We start from the raw sequence: 17,563 nt of genomic DNA, 5'->3' as shown, positions 1-17,563 counted from the left end.
TCAACAAACAAATATAGCATGTGACATAAACTTCGGTAAAATTTTTTATTATATAATAATTTTCTGTAGATTAAATTTGCTGGGGCCAAACATAAAAGGTGATTTGAAGGTAACAGGAGGGTTAAATAATGTTCAGGCAGATAAGGGTAGTTAATAACTAAGATTAGGCTACTCATTAAATATCACTATTTAATCCTCTTTCAAACTATGTCTATAGATAAAGATGATTTAATTGTATCACTGTTGCAAAAACAAGACTTTATAATAAAAAAAAAATAATTTCTTTGTTTGGCTAAAATAATGTGCACCGGTCTTTTAACACTGACTGGTAAAAATGTTTCCTACTCCTTCAAGCAGTATTCTTTCAGTTCTGTGATGTTTGAAGATTTCTCACATGCAAAATCATCCCAAATCCTCTCTAGATAGGGTTTAGATTTTGACTTTTAATTCTTCATTTCTTTCTTTTGATCGAATTCTTGAAGGATGTACTATGAAGCTTTGAGACATCGTCATGTTGCACGGCCCACTCTACTTCAGTTTCAGATCAGCTTAAAAGCTGGTGTTACTTTTTTCCTATTTTATTTTCTACGATGTAGCCCACAGAAGCATTTTCCTATTTTGCACCAAGTTTGGGGAATAAGCTTCAGAAAAAATTGCAGTTTAAAGATTTTGTCATTTTGATTAACTTAAGCTTGAGCTTTATTAAAAATTGTGTATTTTTATTTTTGTACATTGTCCAATATATTTTCCGGTTAATGAAAATAGTGTAATTATGAGAAACCCCCTGATTAATTAAAAAAAATTAAACAAACATGCTTGTTTGTGTCCATGTTAAGTTTAATTTCTTTTTACCCTATTCACATTTAATTCCATTCGTCTTTTATCTTAATAATCAAATACAACTTTAAAATCAATACAAGAGAAACTATCTGTACAAAACATGTTTTACAAATCATATTTTCTATACAGTCCTGTGGAAAAACATGCTTCCAACATTTCATAGTTTCTATACAGTCCTGTGGCAGCGCAACCCAATTACTTCAGTATTTCCCAGAAACACAGCTAAAAAAAATCCCACATGGGTGTGAGAAATGATGGAGAACATCATATTAAAGTTTATTATCATATCACAGAAGTGTGTGAGTGATATGAAGCATCTATGGAAGACAGAGTAAACAGCTGAGATGGACCTAAAAACAAAAACTAAACCATAATTACTACAAACTACAAATGTGATTTTATGATTTTATGATTTTATGACGTGTAGACCATGCACGCGTTTTCCTCCTGCGCTGTTTGCTGGTGAAGATCATCGTCACACATGCTGAGACGTCAGTTCGTGTGTAACAGGGTGCAGCTAACTGATGATAATCCCTTCTGTTGGAGTCTGGGTGCATCAACGCATCACTGCGGCTCTAGTACTCAACATATTCAGACTGAAGGGACTGTGGGAAAAAAGACAAATAAATAAAGAGAAATTAATCTATCTACTTCACTTATGCTGTGAATTAGACAATACGCTTACTGGCCACTTAATTAGAAACACCTCTCATATTGCTCCAAGTTTCTGGTGTTTTGTTCTGAGGCAGTTTACATTTAAGGTATTTAGTAGACACCCTTATCTACAGGTGGATCTCGAAAAAATTCAATATCATTGAAAAGTTACTTTTTTTCACTAATTCAGTTTAAAATGGAAAAATCCCATATTATATACAGTACTGGAAAGAAATAAGATTCAGACCTCAAATAATGCAAAGCAAAACAAGTTCATATCCATAAAGTTTTAGGAGTTCAGAATAATCAATATTTGGTGGAATTGCCCTGGTTTTTAATCACAGTTTTTTTTTCATGCATCTTGGCATCATGTTCTCCTCCACCAGTCTTACACACTGCTTTTGAATAACTTTTTTCTTTAACACTCCTGATGAAACAATTTGAGCAGTTCAGTTTGGTTTGATGGCTTGTGATCATCCATCTTCCTTTTGATTATATTGCAGAGGATTTCAATTTGATAAAATAAAAGAAAAAACAACTTATCACTTTTAAGTGGTCTCTTATCTTTTTTCCCAGAGCTGTAAATGTATTACACACAATGATCTGTTTTAAGGGTTTATTTATTATGGCTTAAAGCCAATGAAAACATAGAAAATTTGAATATTATAAAAAAAACACCATATGGTACTTTTGGCAGTGTGGGCAGTTTGCCAAGTCCTGCTGGAAAATGAAATGTAGAAACAAGAATATGTACTGTATAATGTTGTCTGTGGTTGGTGTAGTTTAACATGCATGAAAAATAATGTCTAAAAATAAAAGCTTAAAAGAGTTATTATCGTCGCTGTCCAATGACAAACTCTTATCTCCATTTTTGTCGGTTTTTAGTTTACTACATAATTTGAACACACAAACTGTCCCTTACACTGTATCAAAATTTCTTGATGAATGAACCAATGGAAATATTTTAAATTTACCTGAAATAAACTCTTTTTACATTGACTTCCATTGAAAGTTTACAAGGTGTTTTCTCTCTCCTGTACAGTTGCTGTTTTGGAGAGATGTTTTTTTATTTTTTCTTTGGACAGCGATGTTATGCATATTGACTTTTTGATATGTGAAGCAAAGCTGAAGGAGTTTGGAAAATAACCCAGATGTTTTAACTGAAAGTTAAAGCAAAAGAAAGAAAGGAAAAATGAAACAGGTCTTAAAAACAAGGACAGGACAGAAAGGAAGGAAGAGGATCTGAAGGAACAGCAGCAGCAGTAGAAGAAGAAAAAGGGCAGATTCCTCCACAGTCTGTCAACAGATGAGCTGGATTCACTCACAGGTATGGAGCGGCTGAAGGGCCGGCCGGTTAGCCCCCTGAGACCGGAGCGAACCGGACCTCGTTTAGGGCCGAAAGCTGCTCTCTTCATCGGCCGGACTGTCCGGGGTCCAGGGGGGCTGTTGAGGTTGTTGTTGACCTCTGGATTGAAGTTCGGGGCAGGAGAAGGCAGGCGGGGGTCGGCGAGGGGGTATCCGAACCCGAAGCGGGGGGGAGGAGGGGATTCAGGGGAGGAGGGGGAAGGAGTGAAGGAAGAGGAGGACTCGCTCTCCTCCTCCTCGTCCTGGAAGTCGTCCGGGCCGTACAGATTGCCGAGGGAACGGGCTAAGCGGGGTTTGAAGCTGCATGGGGGGTAATTACAAACAAAAAAGCAAGCCAACCGGTTTTAGGACTTAATTTAGACTTGTCTTAAACCAAATCCATTTTTACAATTAAATAAATTATAGCTTAGATTTACTATTTGGCGTATTCCTACGAATCAGTGCCATTTCTGTCCCCAGGAAATTACTTTATTATGTTTAAATGTGCACAAAAAACAAAATAACTTAGAAAGAATAAGTTTTTTTACTAAGCATAGTGTCTTGTACATTGACCAAACTGAAAAAGTAAGATATGTAATTAAAACATTTATAAAAAATTAGTACGTGTTACCTGTCCCCACTCTTTAACTATAAGCTTTACCATAAAATATAATTATTAAATTCCTTCAGCGTTGGAATTTAATAATGCTTATGCTTTAAAAATATTTCTTTCATAATAAATCCTTAATACTTAAAGTTTAAATACACATTTTAGTTTTCTCATTAAACTAATCTACAAAAATACATACAGATTCATATTATGGCCCCTTTAAGTGTGTGTGCCAACTTAAAATAAATCCAAATCTGACTGTTTTATATATTTTATATATTTTTTATTAGGTTTCCAACAGTATGAGATTTTTATGATATGATTAAAAAATATCATGGTTGTTTTTCATTATTCTTACTTTTTGTTGTTGTTCTTCTTATTAATACCAATATTATTTACCAACCATTAAAAAAAAAATAATTGGTTGAAAATAAAATATTTGTTGAATTTTACAGATTGAAAAAATTAATTGGTGGAAGATATGTAAAATCTCTCTGGGTTAAAAATAATTACATAAGTAAGCTGCCTGTGGGATGAGGCTGATCTGAACTGCTTTATTTCTAACTAACTATTATATTTTTGTTATGGATTAGTTTACCACAAATCATCACTTCTATCTATTTCCGTGTCATTAAATCAGTCTGTGTCATTTTTTTCTATCTGTGGATAAATGTACAAGGTTTCTGGATGTGTGAAATACAGTATAATGGAGTTTAATTGTCCTTTTCCCCACAAAAATTAGTATTAAGTAAACAGTATACCACAGGAACACTAATCCCAGAGTATTCTCCATTAAGAGCTCACCTCTTCAGGTTACCAGCAGAGGAGGAGGGGCTCCGAATGAGTCTTCGTGGCAACGGGGCGGCAGAGAAGGGGAGAGGAGCCTTGGACGACTTTGGAGGAACAATGGACCCGGGCATAGGATTTATCCCACTGGAACAAAGTAATAATAAATAAATCACTATAACACAGCACTATTAAAAACATGGCATCACTCCAGCACTGTGTGATAACATATGTGAATTATAGCACCTATTGCCCTCTCCATGATTGTTTACGGCGCTGTTATCTAAGTGGATATTAGTTGTAAATAGTCAAGCATGATATGTTGAGTGAAGCTGTTAAGGAACAGTCTGGACGCAACAACTTAACAACTAAACCATTGTCTAGAGCAGAGGTTCCCACACATTTTACTGCCAGGAGCCAATTATATATAGCAGTATTGCCAACAAACCCATTAATACTCATACCATGGTAGAGTAATGAAACATGCTCAGGCTAATACACTACTTAAAAAAAAAAAAAAATTAAATAACTGAGGTAACAAAGTGTACTCACTTTATTTTTATACTGTGACTAAATTATGAAGACTAAACTGAACAGCGAAGTCACAAAAAAAAAACGTTTTTACGGATTATAGGGCGCATCGGATTATACGGATTATCAGTGAACGTCTATTTTCTGGTTTATTTTTATACATAAGGTGCACCGGATTATAAGGCGTATTGAATGTGACACTAGTAAGGAACAAGGGTGTCACCATGTTTCCCTTCTAATTCAGCAGGTCTCAATGCTAGGTGTGTGTAATTAAACAAAACTGTAATTATTTAAAAAAAAATATTTAAAAGTAAATCAAACACTGCATATTAATCTACACAGATTTCTCTCCTGAAAAAGTTAGCAGCAGCGCTTATTGCTAGTAAATGCCACCCGACAGTGCTACACTAAGGAACCCTGAGTGTTCCGCTAACCCAGGGCACTCTCAGCTAGAGGTTCATCCCCCTTAGTTTGTTTTAACACGGTAAACATGCAAACTACAGTATGATATACTCGCCTCAGAACAGCGAAAGAGCTAGCGCTGCGGTTAGCAGCTAATGCTAATACTGTTCCAGCCTCAGTGCTGGAGAACTTCACTAAAACTCTTCTATAACACCATGATGCCATCTTGCTTGACAAGTTAAGCTGCTTACCCGAGTACAGTCGGGGCAGATCTGGGGGGACGTCGGCCTTTCAGTGCTCGAAGTTTGTCTCCCTGAGTCAGACCCATGTTGTCGTCTCTGAAGTCGTTCTGTAGCAGAGAAGACAAGAACAGGCACAATGTTTATGGCTAATTCTAACAGTTTTTTAAAAGAGCCATTGCTTTAATGCTGCTAATAGCAAAGAAGAGTCAACAGTCATAAATTACTGTAGAATTTAAAAAATAGTTAGGCCTGATTTTGTGTCCCAGCCTATTTAGCCTAAGCCTAAACAAATTACTTTCTTTTTTGTTTATTGTTGATTGTTGATTATGGCTTACAGTCAATGAAAACCCAAAAATCAGTGCCTCAGAAAATTAGACTATTATATAAGACCAATTGTTATTTTTGGCAGTGTGCCAAGTCCTGCTGGAAAATAAAATCCCCATCTCCATAAAAGTTGTCAGCAAAGGAAAGCATTTAATGCTGTAAGATTTTGCGGGAAGACACAGCACTGACTTTGGTGGACCAACACCAGCAGATGACATGTCTCTCCAAACCATCACTGATTGGTGGAAACTTCACACTAGACCTCAAGCAGTTTGGACTGTGTGTCTCTCCACTCTTCCTCCAGACTCTGCTCCCTTGATTTACAAACAAAATGCCTAATTTTCCCAATGGTCAGTTTCAGTGTGGTTGAGAGAGGGAGGTTCCTACCTCATTAATGCTGCTGGTGATGGAGACGTCATCCATGCTGGAGATGAGGTGAGACATGTCCCTCTCCTGCTGCCGCCGCTGCCGCTGCCACTGCAGCCTCTGCTTCGTCCGGAACAGATCCCCCTCCACCCACATGCTGTGCTGCTTTCTACAAACAGACAGGGATGATAGAAGGTGATTCCCTGAGCTGGATATCATTAAGAGCGATACAGCTGAATTCCGATATGTTCATTTTTATTTGGGCCAATACAGCATTGAAGCTGGCTGAAGGCATTCAATGCCGTCATTGGACTTCACTACTCACTCTTCCAGAAAGTTCTGCTGGGGTCCGATGACTGAGCCGGGCCTGCAGATGCGTATCCAGGCGATGGCTTCTGCCGCTGTGAACCGGTAATGCTTCATGAGGTAGCAGCCAATCAGAGTGCCCGTTCTGCCAAGACCCGCTGTACACAGAGAAGGAGTGAAAGTAGAGTCCTGTAAGTTTTAATCAATGACTTAATGATACAACACAAAGACAAAACTATTGGGAGAGGTGCTGATTTACTGTTACTTCAAAAATCTGGGTGAGTAGATGGCGCTCTCTCCCCTCATCACTCCTAGGGTGATGTCAATCAGCACATGCATCTGTGAGATTATGTATCGGAACCGAGTCGCTGCGCTTTCCTCCGAGTGTTAGCACTGTGATGCTACTCAGCAAAGCAGAGCATCAGCAGCAGCTCAAAAGGAGGCGGAGTCTGACTTCGCATATATCGGAGGAGGCATTTGTTAGTCTTGACACTCCTTGTTTTGGGGCATATACAGCTATAGAGTAGCAGCTGAATGGATGGGACAATTGGCCTAGCTAAACTTGGAGAAACCACATAAGAAGTTCTATTTGAAATTCCATGACTTTACTTTATCATTTTTCTCTTGGTCATGGTCACTAGTGGTCACATTAGCCACAAAGTTCCAGTTAAAAACTAAAAAATCAAACTTCTGACACGAAGCATCTAGACTAATGGACTACTTCTGGTGTAAGGGACTATGTAAGAGAACTGTGTACGTTTTTGGTCGTAAATATCAATTTTTAGTCTCCAGACTTGCATGATGTACCCAAACTAACCAAGTATAACTAGTCCTCAGCTCAAATTTCACATTATTATGAACTAAGTTGGGCTGGGCTTTCCAAGGAGTATCTTAATTTATCTTAAGATCGTTCAATAGTTGACTGATAGCCCTCTGATGGTTAGCAGGAGAGAGGGGTGAGGTCATCCTAGTGTTAAATGGTTGAGCGAGTATCACACTGAACACTCTCTCATCTCCTTAACCTTCATCTTACCTTTGCAGTGGACAGCGATGGCTCCCTCCGCACTTTCGCAGATGTGCAGGAAGCGACGGATGATGAGGTCGCTGGGCGTGCTGCCATCCACGAAGAACAGGTCGTGATGCTCGAAACCGGCATCCGTGAAGCGGTGGCCCTCGTAGATTTTCCTATTTAGCCGCACCACGTCTGTGATGTCGTGCTGGCGGAAGTAGGGGAAGTAAGCTTCTGGGGCGTGGAGAGGGTAACCTGTTAAAGATACACAAGAATCGATGAGTGTTTTGGGAGAAGAACGCCATTAGTGGTTCAAAGGCCAGTGTATTACAGATCATAGTTTATAAAGTTGTAGGGTGAGTTTCTGGCCAGAACTAAACAAAGTGCGTGATGTTGTGATTGAGATAAGAATTTTTATTGTGTCCGAATTTCCCTAAACTAATAAACACTGATGCTCGGTCTCCATTACTTACCGTTCTCAATTTTGCTCTTGGGGTGAGGCCCGCTGAAGGCCAGCAGCTTTCCTGGCACTATCCAGTTGAAGTCACCGTTTTCCACACGCTTCCGAGAAAAAAAAAAAACACAGATTAAAATGGATGCGAGATCTTTAACTTGTTTTTGTTGTATTTTTCACTTTTTTTAACACCATGTCTGTGGTCATTTTTTTTCACTGTAAATCACTTAAGATTAGCTTTGTTCCAAAGTTTAGGCTGCAGCCAAGGTAGGATGGGTCCTTGTTCACAGTCCTGTCCAATGAAGAGCCCTTCTTAGTAACTTATTGGTAAAGTATGGAATATTGAAGTATATGGAACTTTATACCACAGTTAGTTCCAACCCTGCAATGTGATTGGCTGAGAGGCATTCTATGAGTGCCATTATCAGCTGGTAATGCACTCTATAAACGAAGCTCTCCATGAATTACTAAGCCACATACAGGTAACCTAGCAACGATGCAGCGCTTACAAGCCAAACAGCGCAGCTACAAACAGAGCAGCAATGGAACTATTTTAAATCACAGAGTGTTTATAACCAAACAGATCGTATTTTCCTCAAAATCTTTTAGTAAAAAAGCATTAATGTGGTATAAAGTAGCTGAATGCATTCATTAGAATAATGTTTTTTTTGGGTGCTGAGTGGTCCAGTTGTCTAAAGCACTGCCAATTTGATACTATAATCGAGAGATCGCTGGTTAGAATCCCGGTCATGCAGCTTGACATTAGCATCAGCTGCCAGAGCCCTGAGAGGGCACAATTGGCCTTGTTCTCTATGCGTTTCCTCAAATTTCCTCAAGGGGCTTTAAGATGAAAGTGAGAACATATGACAAATCCTACCTCATAATACTCATACTCTTCAACGTCAAACGTCTCAAAGTCGAAGAAGCCATGCTGCAGAGCCTACGAACAAACAGTGGAAAATGCTAATTTAATAAAAAAGTAATAAAAATAACCAGGTTATTCCATCAATGGATCAATTTTTTCTTCCCTGATGGAAGAAACGGCCATATTCCAAGATGATAATGACAGGATTCATGGAGCTGGAATTGTGAAAGAGTTCAGGGTTCAGGGAGCATGAGATCATCATTTATCATTTTCACACATGGATTGAGAGAGAGTTCACCACAGAGTCCAGATCTTAACCTCATTGAGAATCTTTGGGATGTGCTGGATGGAGAAGAGCTGCTTTGTGCAGTGGTCAGACTCTACCATCATCAATGCTGCTGCACAATCTTGGTTAAAATAATAAATGCAACACTGGATTGAAACAAATCTTGTGACATTGCAGAAGAAGCATATTAGAACAATGCCACAGTGAATGCGTAAAGCTGCAATCAAAGCAATTGAAGGCAGTCCAACCAAATATTAGAGTGTGCAACCTTTTTTATTCTTTATTTTAGGAGATCAGACTAAACGCTGACACGTTTGATCACCATTTCCTCACTGTGTTTTTGTTTTTCTGATCATCCACTTTATTACGCTGTTGTTCAGCACTATTACATTTCCCCCACCCTGAACTGTGCCAGTGCTACATCCTGTGTCACTGCTGGAAAGGCTCGGATAATTGGACTAAAAGATTAAAGGACGGAGCCGACGGTGTTGAGGAGGAGCTCTAGAAACTGGCCTTTATACTGAATATAAAAGAAGGATATAAACAAAATCAGGGGTTAAAATGGGATTTAGGCTAAGAAATTAACCTTCTTGTGTACAAAGAACCTTTATTTTGGCTTCTTTAAACCTTTAAAAGGTTCACTAATACACTAAATAGACACAAGTATTGGGGAAACGTACCCACTCTGTCATTTTTCAAAATCAGAGTACCGGTATTTAAAAAAAATTAGATTTTGGAAAATTGCTGAATGGATTTGATTGCATTCAGCAACAAAATGTGACGGAGAACCTTCAATCCAGAGAACACAGTTCCACTGCTCCACAGCTTAATGTTCGGGGCTTGGTGTCATGGTGGCATGATGCCAGTAGGGTCATGTTTGTCTCTTATCCAGAGAGTTCTGTTCTATTTAGAACTGTGTGTGTGTGTGTGCGTGCATTTGCACATTTTTGTCAGCAATAGATTCAACATAAAGTAGCTGAATGTGTTTATAAGAAGGAAAGGAATACATCTCTTATATAATTTTTTTTTTTTTTTTTTTTGAAACAAAAGTAGTTTTTTATTTGTAAGAGTCCCAAATATGTTGGGAAACAAAATGTTCTCAGCACTAGATTTCAATTTAACTAGCAGTATTTGTTGTATTTATATTTAGTCAAGCACTTAAGTGCCTTTTTTAAGCACACTTAGCAGAATGAAAAACATTATTTTCTGTTCTATGTAGAGTAGGTCAAAGATTACTGACAAAAACGGCATTTCTGTCTATTAAATCAGATTATTTAATTAATTATTATCAATTATACCATGAATTATTTAGGATATAAGGTAGAATTTGAGGTTCAGGTTTCAGGTTGAGCAGTGAAACGTGGCAGTTAAATGCTCACCTTGCGGATGCCTTGTAAACAGTCAAGGATGGTCAGATTGTATGTGCAGTTTCCGAAGGCAGCATCTCTAAACACAGGAAGCATCATGTATTAATGACTTTGTAGGTAGAAAGACACAGGCATGTTATTAGACAGTTTAACACGCTTGAAGGAGAACACTAATCACCAGTTCTACCCTGATAGATGCGTGTGAGACCAGTTATGTTCTCTAGAATCACCAAACATGGATAGCGGTCATCCTATTGATGACCTGGGTTTCCTGTGTTGATCTTAAAAAAGGTCTATATTATGAAAAACTATACAGCTCTGGAAAAAATTAAGAGACCACTTCAGTTTCTGAATCAGTTTCTCTGATTTTGCTATTTATAGGTATATGTTGAAACTGAGTAAATTGAACATTGCTGTTTTATTCTATAAACTACAGACAACATTTCTCCCAAATTCCAAATAAAAATATTGTCATTTAGAGCATTTATATATAACAAAATGACAAAAAAGATGCAGAGCTGTATGACCACAAATAATGCCAAGAAAAGAAGTTCATATTCATATGAAATCAATATTTGGTTGAATAATCCTGGTTTTTAATCACAGTTTTCATGCATCTCGACATGTTTTCCTCCACCAGTCTTACACAATGCTTTTGGATAGGATTTGACACACTGCCCCTGCTAACAAAAGTACCAATTGGTCTTATATAGTATTCTATTTTTCTGAGACACTGATTTTTTGGTTTTCATTGGCTGTAAGCCATAATCATAAATCATCAATCAACAATAAAAGAAATAAACGCTTAAATTAGATCACTCTGTGTTTAATGCATCTATATAAAATAAATGAGTTTCACAGTTTGAAATGAATTACTGAAATAAAGTAATTTTTTTAATGATATTCAATTTATTTTAGATAATCCACAGGTCAGTGCTCGTTATCTTCCCTGGGACATGGCAAAAGGTCATGGGTTGTGATACAAGGTCCTGTTCCAATACCTAATACTGTCCCATTAGACCAATAAAATATCATGTAACTGTTACTGTTCCTGTTCCGATGATGAATATGGTGTAAAATGAATCAAATGAAGCAGAATCAGATTATGTGTATTTAATCCTACATCAGTCAGGCCTAATAGTCATCTACAGGCTTTTAAACAAACAGCTAAAAGGTAAAACTAAAGGTAAGGAAAACAGATAGACCATTTTGAACTCTTCCACATAACGACAGGGAGCTTAAACTGCTTACTAATGTACCTCATGCCTGGCGTGAGGCGGGAGTCTTACCTGAAGGGCATGTATGACACATTAGTTCCAGATATCAGGGCACGGTACACCTCTTCTGGAGTCCTCTTTAAGTAGATTACCTGCAGTCCCACACAGAGAATAGACGTGTAAATCTCTGACCTCACGGCCATTTCATTCAGTTACAGCTCTTCAGGAAACACTTCATACACCGTAGTGAAATAATAACAAAAATGTGTAATAGTTAAAAAATGTCTGTATGAAATTAATAATTCTATATATATATATATATATATATATATATATATATATATATATATATATATATATATATATATATATATATATATATATTTATATATTAATATGAAATTAATTAATATGAAATTAATAATTCTTATATATATATATATATATATATATAGAATTATTAATTTCATACAGACATTTTTTAACTATTACACATTTTTGTTATTATTTCATATATATTCATATATATTCATATATATATATATATATATATATATATATATATATATATATATATATATATATATATATATATATTAATATATATATATATATATATATATATATATATATATATATATATATTACAAAACACAGAGCTTTTAAAGCCCTGTTTTCCTTAAAACATCTCCTAATCTCTCCTCATCTAAGTTTAATAAAGTTATTTCTATTTTCCATCATATTTTGGTAAATTGGTAAAAAATGAAAGTAAATGTCAGCTCAGACTTTGCCTTGTTGGCTCTGTAGTTCTGCAATGCTTTAATGTCCGAACTGCTGTTTTTTTTTTTCCTGTGCAGTGGGCGGGGCTATGCTGCTGTTTAATTTGCTTGTAAACGTTTCTATTGGCTGGTTCATGGTCTATTCTAATGAACAACAGTTCTAAATTAGTGTTATAAGCAACAAAAATTATTTAATAATAATATTTAATAATACTATTGTATATTAAATTATTATATTATATTACATTACATTACATTACATTACATTAAATTTTTCTTTCAGTGGAACTAATTCAAAACACATACAATAAAATGAATATCTGAATGAAGTAAAGTTTACTCACAGCATAGGCCCCAATCAGGAAGGCGGCGTTGGCCCGTTTCAGCTGGTCGTAGCTGGTATAATGGATGATGCGCTTCCTGGACAGAGTGAAGGACTGCAAGAACACAAGCAGAACATCACCAGTTTGACTAGAAGCTACACAGGTTTACAGTAGATGCCAAATGGATTTTGTTTTAAAAAGTTACTGATTTTTCTCTAAAATGACTGAGAAACTAGAATCCACAATGCCTGGGGTTTTCTGATTGGAGCCCGTAATTGAGTGGTGCACTGAAAAAAAAAAAAAATGTTGATGCTGCAGCCATTAATGATTAATAATTGGTTGATTGATATGCATATTGCGATGTGTCTGCGTCCCAAAGCACAAGGAAATATCATTCACGTCTATAGCACAGTTGAATTTTAACATTTTAAACAGGACTGATATGGTTTATTATTTCAAAAGAACACATTTTATCTATTAATAAAAATATATATGTTTAAGGGTTTAGTGGCTCTTTAAAAGGTGTACTAAAAGTACTAACTTGATTAAAGTAACAGTATTTCCTGCCTTTGATGCATTTTGATACACAAATGTATGGAAATCAATCAAAGCATTATGCAGGAATTTAAAAATGTTTAATATAAAAACTGAATTTGACTAAATATGGCTAAATTTGGCTTTTGAGGTTTTTGGCATGACCCCTGTAACCCTCAGCACTCGTGCAGACACTTACTGGACATGCGTGCGTTACCACACACTCATTTATCTGTCTATTGAGGAAATGTCCACTCAAGCTCAGGATATCTCTTTCACTAACGCCAGAACCTTCTGTTCCAGACTGATCTCACACTAATGAGGCTTTACACAGTCTAAATCTGCACAGAGAGAGAAAGAGCACCCTCCAGCGGACAGCACAGCACAGCTTCCTCCTGAGATAAACAGTCATATAACTAAAGTAAAGGTCATTACTAGAAGCGTGGAGATAGAGATAGTGCCAGATAGATTAGGGCACATGATGTTTACTGTAACGTTATTACTGTAACCCCATTACTGTGACATTACATTATTTGGTCCTCTAACACCGTTACATATTGTTACCCGTTTTAACACAGTTTACAGTTTACAGATACAATAATGGTACGTTTTTTAATTAACTAATTTCACACCATTATCTGTTTTAACACATTTTGACAGTGTAAGTCTTAAAGGAGCGTCCTTAAGATTTTTTCATTTGAACTGAAAGCAGTAGTATTCCTTTAAGCATTGATGATTATGGACTACAGCCAGTGAAAACCCAAACGTCAGTGTCACATAAAGTTAGAATATTATCTAAGACCAATTGGTACTTTTGGTGGCAGTGTGGGCAGTGTGCCAAGTCCTGCTGGAAAATGAAATCCACATCTCTATAAAAGTTGTCCTCAGCAGAGGGAAACATGAAGTGCTGTAAGATTTTGTGGGAAAACAAAACTGCACTGACTTTAGACTTGATAATAAAACACAGTGGATCAACACCAGCAGATGACATGTCTCTCCAAACCATCACTGATTGGTGGAAACTTCACACTAGACCTCGAGCAGTTTGGACTGTGTGTCTCTCCACTCTTCCTCCAGACTCTGCTCTCTTGATTTACGAATGAAATGTAAAATTTACTGATGATCAGTGATGGTTTTTGGAGAGACATGTCATCTGCTGGTGTTGGTCCACTATGTTATATCAACTTTTATGGAGATGTGGATTTCATTTTCCAGCAGGACTTGGCACAATGTCCATACTGGCAAAAGTACCAACTGGTCTTATGTAATATTCTACTTTTCTGAGAAACTGACTTTTGGGTTTTCATCATGACCTCACTAATATTCTTGTCAAAGGCTAAATGCAATCAGATCCTCACAACAATCCTTGCTCCAAAATCTAGTCGAAAGCCTTCTCTGGACAGCAGACACAGTTACTTCAATAAAAGCAGTATAAACATTTTTTTATACACTTGATTTTGGAAGAAACAACAAATAATCAATAAGCTTTTCTCCATATATAGTTTATACAGTATCTATCTACACATACTGCCAACTCTGACTCAACTCTAATATAAACTGACATCAGAATGATTACAGTGGATATTTCGATGCAAATACGCATCACAGGTTAAATGGAAAGCATGACGGGTAAGCTAATAACTGATCTCTGCTCTCTGACTGGCTCTGCATGCAGAATGCTGTAGCTCATCATCATACCTTCAGCTTTTTGTTCAGTTTACAGCAGTATCTGTACAGCACGGCCAGATTGAGAGGCCCGAAGTCTGCGTAGAAGCTGCAAAACAAATGCAAATCCATTAAATCCTAAACCAACGGAATGGAATCAGGTTAGAAAGAAAAATACACATGGCACAATGGTGTAAAAGTAGCAGCCCTATCCGGACAGGATTAGTTTCTCAGGGGGTCCTGTGGTAATTTTCTCCTGTAGTGTGATTCCTCTGTGATTTTATACCAGTCTGGAACGACCATGTAGGTGTTTTTCTCAGACATCCTCTGAGAAAATTACAGACTGAATTATCTACTGTTTTTCTCTGAACTCCTGGTGGTCCTCGGGTAATTTTAGTCTCGTCCGGACGCACATATCTGAGTTTCGTTCATTACATTTAATAAAATAGCTATTTGTCCACTGCCACGCACCATAATTACACTTTGGGCACACATTTCCACGGAGATACCCGTGAACACAACAGCAAGTGGAAATGGAGGAGCTACTGAACACAATATCATGTGACCGAGAAAATAAAAAAAAACTCACTGGTTATTCTGTTTTTTCAACTGCAGTCCGGATGCAAGAGTTTTATCACTGAGAAACTAATCCCGTACGGATAGGGCTTTTGATAAAGCCAAGGATGTACAAACACAGCCAAGCACTTACTTTTCATAGATAAATTCGTCATCTGTGCAGAAGTAATGTGTGTTTGCTGTGCTTTTCGGCTTGCCTCGGAGCGTAGCAAAGTATAAACGATCTGTAAGAAAATAAAAACAGATAATTCATTAAAAGAAATGAATGATTGCCAGTTTATCTAATCTAATCTTTGGCCAGATGCTTTTGGTAGCCTTCAGGAAGCTTCTGGCTATCCATGGGGAGGTGTAGGTGCTCAATTAAACCCAAAAAAGAAGAAAACCCAAACTGTCAATCTCTGCTGAGAGGAAACTGATTTGTACAGGGTGGCCAGGAAGAATCACTAAGGCACAGGCCTGGAAGCTGCTGAAACAACACTCAAGAAACATTTACATTGCAATAAGATAATCCCAACATTTCAAAAAGCTGAAAACATATCAAAGATGTCCAGACAAAAAAATATCACATTTAATCCCAGCAACACTGTACACACAGCTCTCTAATATCCTTCCAGATATCTGCTAAAAACACCAACAACACCATCTGGACAAGATGCAAAGATAAATGTATGTAAACATATGACTGAAAGTCACATTAAAGTGCTGTAAGATTTGCAGGAAAACACTGCACTGACTTTGGACTTGATAGAACACAGTGGATCAACACCAGCAGATGACATGTTTCTCCAAACCATCACTGATCATCAGTAAATTTTACATTTCATTGGTAAATCAAGAGACCAGAGTCTGGAGGAAGAGTGGAGAGACACACAGTCCAAGCTCTTGAGGTCAAGTGTGAAGTTTCCACCAATCAGTGATGGTTTGGAGAGACACGTCATCTGCTGGTGTTGATCCACTGTGTTTTATTATCAAGTCTAAAAAGTCAGTGCAGTTTTGTTTTCCCACAAAATCTGACAACTCTTATGGAGAATCGTATTTCATTTTCCAGCAGGACTTGGCACACTGCCCACACCTCCAAAAGTACCAATTGGTCTTATATAATATTCTAATTTTCCTGAGATAATGATTTTTGGGTTTTTATTGGCTGTAAGCCATAATCAACAAATCAACAATAAAATTAATAAACACTCTGTGTAACACATCTATATAATAAGAGTTTCACATTTTCAACTGAATTACAAAAATAAAGTAACTTTAATAATATTCTAATTCTCTATATTTGTTCACGCTCTCCTCACCCAGGAACACTGCTGCTTTCTACTTAAAAGAAAATAAATATTACGGACTGCTCCTTTAAATAGTATGTACACAGATAAACAAACATACGGACACATAGATAAACTGTACGATTTATCGGTAAGATTTAAATCGGTGCGATATTTGTAAAATATTTGTAAAAAATAAAAGACAGACAGATAGATAGATAGATCGCATGAACTACAGAACCCTTTAAGACTGTGAGAAAGAACAGTGTGTGTAATCTTCAGGCTGCGCGCACACCTCCAGAAGCAGGTCAATTAGGCCTAATTGACTAGGCTGCGGATTTGTCCTGCTGCAGGATTTATTAACTCACTCAAATACCTTTAATAAACTCAGCGGCTCCGAGCGGCTCATGAGCCATCATCTCCCATTCACCGCACTACAGCCGGACCACAGGAACCCGCAGCTTTTTACACTCTGTAAAGAGCTCCAGTCTGAATCTACAGATGCGGATTAAACACACAGCAGCTCCAGCTGAAACACCAGACCACACTCTACTCCACAAACAGGGCGCTTCTGCTCCAGTAAAAGTACATCCATATCGCGTGGCCACGAGTAAAGTCCTTAAAAAACAGAAAAACAAACAAAAAATGCCTCTCAACTGCCTTCAATTAAACTTTTCTGTTATTTGTCTTCAAAAAACACAAAAAAACTATATATTTTTTTCGTGCGCGTGCGTCTCTCCGCACAGCAGAACACGGACAAACAAACTTCACGCGACACTTCTTAAAGAGACGTCGCTTGGTAACCACGTGCCCTGCCG

At 37.2% G+C, this 17,563-nt stretch overlaps 1 protein-coding gene across 2 annotated transcripts; it reads right to left on the bottom strand.

Annotated features, from left to right (window-relative positions):
• Window positions 1–1,095: 1,095 nt before the first annotated feature.
• cdc14aa (cell division cycle 14Aa) lies at window positions 1,096–17,563 on the bottom strand. 2 transcript variants are annotated; one of them, XM_022677864.2, is made up of 15 exons: window positions 17,122–17,563; window positions 15,614–15,704; window positions 14,938–15,013; window positions 12,727–12,819; window positions 11,676–11,755; window positions 10,399–10,465; window positions 8,746–8,808; window positions 7,888–7,975; window positions 7,439–7,669; window positions 6,425–6,563; window positions 6,121–6,268; window positions 5,419–5,516; window positions 4,253–4,381; window positions 2,820–3,159; window positions 1,096–1,445 (listed from the first exon to the last, which is right to left on the bottom strand). In XM_022677864.2, the coding sequence occupies exons 1-15, from the start codon at window positions 17,162–17,164 to the stop codon at window positions 1,416–1,418; spliced, it is 1,716 nt and encodes a 571-aa protein (XP_022533585.1). In that variant the 5' UTR covers window positions 17,165–17,563; the 3' UTR covers window positions 1,096–1,415. The 2 variants fall into 2 exon arrangements, with proteins under 2 accessions (XP_022533585.1, XP_049338680.1); XM_049482723.1 differs by lacking the exon at window positions 2,820–3,159 and having other exon boundaries at window positions 17,122–17,561.

The sequence above is a fragment of the Astyanax mexicanus genome, chromosome 8 (assembly GCF_023375975.1).
Source record: "Astyanax mexicanus isolate ESR-SI-001 chromosome 8, AstMex3_surface, whole genome shotgun sequence".
In the NCBI taxonomy this organism is placed as follows: Eukaryota; Metazoa; Chordata; class Actinopteri; order Characiformes; family Acestrorhamphidae; genus Astyanax; species Astyanax mexicanus.
Note: the sequence above shows the minus strand (reverse complement) of the source record. Positions and strands in the feature narration are given on the sequence as shown.

Excerpts from the sequence above, each read along its gene's own strand:
- cdc14aa (XM_022677864.2), bottom strand. The coding sequence starts at position 17,164 with ATGATGGCTCATGAGCCGCTCGGAGCCGCTGAGTTTATTAAAG. Across the intron at positions 12,820-14,937 it reads AACTGAACAAAAAGCTGAAG|TCCTTCACTCTGTCCAGGAA; the intron begins GTATGATGATGA and ends GTGTTCTTGCAG. Across the intron at positions 11,756-12,726 it reads TCCTGATTGGGGCCTATGCT|GTAATCTACTTAAAGAGGAC; the intron begins GTGAGTAAACTT and ends GTGGGACTGCAG.